This window comes from Opisthorchis viverrini (assembly GCF_000715545.1).
Source record: "Opisthorchis viverrini unplaced genomic scaffold opera_v5_121, whole genome shotgun sequence".
Lineage (NCBI taxonomy): Eukaryota > Metazoa > Platyhelminthes > Trematoda > Opisthorchiida > Opisthorchiidae > Opisthorchis > Opisthorchis viverrini.
The window spans coordinates 559,237-565,480 of record NW_008751776.1 but is presented as its reverse complement, the minus strand read 5'-3'; the positions used below and the strand labels follow the sequence as shown (position 1 = coordinate 565,480).

Sequence of the window (6,244 nt, the reverse complement as noted above, 5' to 3'; positions counted from 1 at the left end):
TTGCCGTGCGGAAATATTCTTTTAAGAGCTCTAGTACAGTTCTTCCTATCAAAATTTGCCTATCCTTGAGTCTATCCTGTAATCCCGTATGGATCTTGACCAACATCGACCTGACCTTGGCCCCAAATAAATTTGTCTAGATGCACTGCTAAGGGGAGGCGTGGTCCTCATGCTCGTTTCGTCTCATGGAATTGTGCGTGTCACCCGGCGCAGATGGCCTCGTTTCTCATGACTCGGATTCTCTGGTTGTACTTGTAAGATTTGATTTACGAACCGCATATAAATAGGCATACGTCTACCTCGGAAACTGTCCCATGAAACTTAATGACGCTTCTCACAATGACAGCCGATTTACAAACTTACCACTGCTGCGGCATGGTGGTATTGAAACTCAAGGCATATCAAAGATACTGAGTTATCTCAGAAGTCAGGTGAGTATCTCTACGGTGCCATAAATTTTTCGTAAATGACCGTAAACACCTTTTGGTCCTGGGCACTACGAGTGAATACACAGGTTTAAGGGCCGCATCGAAGCTTTGCGGCCCGATTTGTTCTTGTCGTTCATCCGATCCCGCTCTTACGAAGAGCACAAGGCATAAAAGAATATAGTACCGCTGTTTAAGCTCTCAATGCTGTGCAGTGAGCATGTCAGTGCAACGACTGTCATGAAAGCCCTGGATGCAGCCCGAACAACCGTGGATGGAAGGTAATTCCCTGTATCAACTGCTCGAAATGAAAATCAACTCGTAATAAGTGTTCTCACTGGCCAGTATCCAATCCTTTATGAAGCAACGATTTCACAGTGGAAAGGGTTAAGGTTCTTCAGACGCATTTGGCAATCAAGGTACACCGAATCGTCTGAATGCCTTTTTAGCTTCATGGTGGAGCGAAAAGTACTCGTTTGGATGGGGCTAGATACTAAATGCTTCACCACATTACCAACTAAATGCTTCTTTATATCTAGCTATGTAATGTCTTCTAATCCATTCTCACCATGTATGATGAAGGCATCCACTGAATGTCCTCCGTCTGATATATTCGTGCACTTTTTGTCATTCAGGGAAGAGTGCCAGTCCAGTGGCCACTGCTTTGCGGCGATCACATCCGTTTAAAGTGTCCTGGATTATGAACATCAATATTTCAGGTCGTCCTCATAAAGCAGACATGATCGCGTAGATCAGAAAGAGGAGTGACCTCGAGAGGGAGCCTTGAGGTACTCCAATAGAGACGGGAAGGAAGCGCAGATTGATGTGGCTTTTACTCGGAATGTTCTGCTTGGAAGGAAAGCCTTAATCGAGTGTAGAATTCCTCCACGAATCCCATAGGGCTCGAGTTTGTGGAGCAATGGGGCTTGCGGGACTCGGTCGAATATTTTTAGGAAATGGAAAAAATATGGCGTCCAATACGAGTCCTTCATCTTTGGCTTGCAATAAGCTGTCCATAAATACGAAAACGGGGTATCTGTTTGGTGGTTTTGGGTTGTTTTAAGGTTGCCCACCTTAAAGTCCATTCATCACCTTGTACGCATGCTAGTGAAGCTAATAGGCCTATGGCTGTCGGGTGATGACCGGTCACCAGATCTGAAGGAGGGCGTGACAGTCGCTTCCTTCCAAGAAGAAGGAAGCTTGTTTTCGTCAGGCAGCTGAAGAACCAGCACGTGGAGCAGTGTTTTCTGTAGTGTCCTTAGATGGACCTCATCTGCCCCCAACACGCCGGAAGGGTTCGCCTTGCACAAAGCATCTTCCGAGAAACTCAAATTGTTTTAGCTCGTTTGCAGTTGCTTCTTGCCAAGACTGCGTCTGATGAGGTGCTGAGGTAGAATACGAGCTTATGTAATGTTCTTTGTAGGCTTCAGGTATCAGGTCATTCCCAGTTCCTATTGCTCAAGAAGACCGTTGGTTTGTTTCTTTGGTGTCTTAGATAGTACTTGGGCAGTACTTGGGTGAGGTCTAGTAAAAAGATGAAAAGAAAATCGTTCAGCTGTAACACTTTTTTGGTGCCTGACTGCCAGGCCACTCGAAGGAAGCAAGCCCAAGCCTGGATAGGGATCGCCACGTCAAATGCTTTTAGGAATAAGGAGCCCCTGCAATATTTCAAGTGCTTTTATTTGAAAGTTGCGACGTCCAAGACATGTGTTTTGCATGACAGGGGATATTCTGCGTCGTAGAGCCCTTTTTATCATCTATGCTCTGAGGTGGTCAGCCTACGACGATGCGTAGAACCGCGAAAACGACGCAGAAGCTGTTTAATGGTCTTGACAAATGCTCAAGTGAACAGAATTATTCTACTTTTTTTTACCCCTAACCTCCAAGGTACTGTAGCGCCTTTTTGTATTTTGACACATCAGTTTACAAACTTTCTGTGGACATAAATGCAAACCTGATTGGCGCTGGTCAGTTGGCGTGACGGAATAGAACAGAATTTCTCCAATAGACCTGACGTGTTACAGTGCACGGGTTTGATGACTCTATGATCCTCGTAATTGCAACAGTCATCACCAAACACAACCATTATCTAACTCTGGTTATTCTACTGTTGTTCTTACCGAAAGTGCATTCTTACCGGCAGTGCATTTCAAATATCTTTCTATTAGGACGAGCAGTCCGAGCTGTTTTTCGAAGCACTTCTGGGAAACAGCACACCCCTATGGTAAATGCTTTTGAAACAAATGAACGTGTTCTTTTAGGTGAACTTTTTCCGACACACTTTTTGACAGTGCAAATACGTTCAAGATTCACCAATTTGACTGAATGAATTGCTCCACAATGACTGCAGATATCCAAGTAGTGCACCTCCGAATCACGCGGTTCTTACAGCTGACAATGTTGACGATGATGCCTTGAAAAGTCTACTGTCGCTCCTGGATTCAGCCAACGCTGCCAATTCGCGGCCATTCATTCCGTATCTCCCCAGATTATGGGCAAAAGAAACTCAGCTCTAGCCACCATACAACACTCACAGGTTTTTTACACCTGAAGATGGTGGCGTTGCCTTTTCAGATCTCAATACTCAGCAGGTTTCATCTGCGCAGAAGGACCGAGAACTGTCTGCAGTCTCTTAATTCCTTCCTGAAGACTATTGATTTTCGCACAGGGTAATTTTGCCAGCCGACTTCCGACTGCAAGCTGTGACCTTCAGCGCTCACAATCGATATTGATGGGGCCGCATTCTTGTTGGACTACAACGGTCTCTAATTAGATGAGAAACATGATGTGGTATCGATTAGAGATCCTCAATCTAATGTCCGTTTTAAGGCAAAGATAAACAGCGGTCATGTACTACTGGCATTTTGGGGCTTTGTTCCTCCGTTAGCAACACAATTTTTGCAATCATTGCCCTGTTTTGCAAAGTTTTGTCTAAGAACTTTCCCCACGTATAGGATGTGGTATCACCTTGACTATATTGCTAGAGACTCCACTGTTTATCCGTACTCTGCAATGTGAGTGTACATCGCACACAGTCAATGTAGAGGGATTTGGTTACGTATTTCGGAAGAATTGTAGTGACAGTGATCACAGGATGAGTTGGAACTGTAGTACTGCTAATCTATGGGAATCCTCATGCATCATAGAGAGAAACATCATAGAGAAACAGAGCATTTGTCCTTGGGAGGCAATTTATCCTGAGGCATTAAGTAGTAAATAGTGACTGACCAGGCGCGCTCTTCTGAATTCTTTGGAGCAGGGCATTGTCTTTGTGAGAATTCCTTTCGGGCAGGGTTACCACAAAGGGAGCACAGTGCTTTGCGCCATAAAGGTCGCATTAGGTTACTGGATGTGAATTTCTAGTCGTCACTAAGAGTCCGAATAGCAGTTCATGGGTTGGGTATTAATCCATTCAGGAGCCGAAATTATCTTATGGACAGTTATTGACCGACAGTCTTTGACCGTCTCGGATCTGGGTTTCATACAATGAAGCTAACCCGACCAAGGTTGAAGAGTTAGAACCCACCGTTCCGCTCTGAATTCGGAACTACTTGCAGAAAAGGTGAGCGCTGTTTATACCTCCGTATTCACCAATTTATTTATCAACGAGTTTATCTGTTACAGTTATGTACGTCGTAGGCACAAGTGTTCATGTTGCTTTTCTTTTGTCTACTTTGTGTCTCAGAACTATGGCTTGGAATATGGTATCTCCGACTCAGAGAGTGTGGAACTCGCATCGTTGGTTGCTCTTATTGAGAGGCAATTGACTCCAGCTATCGATTGGTTCCTTTGGGGGGAAGATGAGGTGTTTGTAAAGTTCACGCGCCCCTGCTACACCGCTTCTATCGGCCGTTTGGAGTCCTTCTACTTACCTTTCAGGTGGCGGGCTTACAAGATGGATCTTACGAGGCATAAACAACTGACCCATTGCTTCCGGCAACTTTCAGACACGGTGCTCGGACAAGAGGTGGGTGTTGTGTGTGATGGACTGCATTGGAATATCCTTTCATACAGAAGTAATAAGTTGCATTTTTCTCTCTTGTATGCCCTTTCCTATAAGCAATCTAATCATTCGATAGACTGAATCACTCACGAGCTAGGCAGTTTTTTTCAAAACTGATCCGGTCTTGTGTCTGATAGTGTTGTAACTTTCGGTCAGCACTCAAAGTTTCCTACAATTGATAAGTGATTTGTTTCCATCAGCTGGTAGTTGTCTGGGCTTGGTGCCTTTTATTTTCCCACATTCCACAAATGTCCGTTTTTTTCCTGTTTTCTGGACGCTCGTGTTGTCGATGTGCTCAGTCAAAGTCGAAGCTATTTCAATGCAATATTGACCAGAAATCCGGATTACAAGGTTGTCATCTGTTTTCCGTTTAATGGCACCTCACGAATCCTCTGCTGGTTCACAAGCCATATTCATTAGTATTAGTTCCACAGCAATAAAGCAAATGATACGTTGCCCCTTTTGCATCCGCCTAACATCTGTTACATCGATTCCAAACAGACACTCACGCAACTGGCGTCGGAGATTCTAGACTTAGACAGTCAATCAGTCGTTCAGTCATGCAGTTATCAACCATGTGCAAGCTACTTTAGTTTCACCCACTGGAAATGAGAAGAATAAGGGGATGACAGTTATACACTAGTGGCGACGATCCGATGAGTTCGTTGACGTTGCTCTAGTTGTCTGATAAAGCATAGAGAGACAGAGCTATGATGCACGACCGCCGCTGGCTGCTTGATGGCCATATCTGTCAGATGCACCGTATCCCGGGCCAGAATATTTGGCAGCGTAACTGAGCTGACATGTTAGGGGCTTTCATGCGTAAATATAGAGTATACTGCAAGAACGTACTATCTTTCGTTATGCAACTCCAACGAACGTGATGAATGAATTATGTGTTCACGGTTCATTTTCCAAACACCTCCAATCACCAGCCTCAAAAGACGAGCGAAAAAACATGTGATCAAATCTGCAGACAGTGCGTCACGGCATGCAGATTAGAGCTAGGCCCTCACTGTCTGTCACAGAATGTCATCTAGTACGTCAAGCTGTCCCTCTTTGGAAATCTCATACTTGCAGTCTCTTTCGACGGCCCTATCCTGATGAGTCGGCTGAATGGAGCCTTGCGTCTTCGCATGTGGTCGTAAGAAATAATGACGCATATGAACCACTCGGCAGATTTAAATGCGGAGCCTTGTCATCTTTGTGTTTAGCTTCAGTTGTCCCCATCCCATATTCAGGTTAGAACTAAAGTAGTAGACCTGCTTTGTAAAGCTCCTTATAATCGCTATTTTTGAAGTCGGGAGTTATGGGGCGAGATGGCCCAAGTGGTTAGAGCGCGATTTACTGACCGGAAGGTCCGTGGTTCGAACTCAACCTCTACCTCTCGACTTTCCCTGTCTAGGCTTGGGCAACCTGGCAGTATCCCAACCCTCGTGCAACCTTAGGGTTGCATGCCAGTTAAGCACCGAAAGGGTACCATAGCTGAACGGTTTATGGTGCGAATCAGGAGGCCTTTAGCTTGGGGTTGGTGTAGTTTTTCCTCCAGTCCGATAGCAAATAATTGATGTACCTGTAAGTGATATCTGGAAGCCTTTCTGAGGATGTGTGGTTCACTGATGTCTGCATCGATAATATTTAAACCATTGTATCTACCCATGAGTTAAGCTGCACTACACTTACGTGAGCCACTATTTTCGATGATCAGACTTCATCGAACGCAATTTGAAAAATGAGAACATAACTACTGCTTCACCGTTTTAGGTCTGTTTGACACCGAGTCTGACTAGTTTTGTCCGTGGGGGGGGGGGGGGAA

The 6,244-nt window shown here is 44.9% G+C and overlaps 1 protein-coding gene across 1 annotated transcript in view; it reads left to right on the top strand.

Annotated features, from left to right (window-relative positions):
- Positions 1–6,244, top strand: part of T265_06015 (hypothetical protein) — a gene marked incomplete at both ends in the record, with an annotated part of 18,378 nt that overhangs the window by 3,635 nt on the left and 8,499 nt on the right. Inside the window, 2 exons of the mRNA XM_009171174.1 lie at positions 288–431; positions 4,111–4,392. Coding sequence (XP_009169438.1) covers positions 288–431; positions 4,111–4,392 — 426 coding nt within the window. The remainder of the gene's footprint in view (positions 1–287; positions 432–4,110; positions 4,393–6,244) is intronic.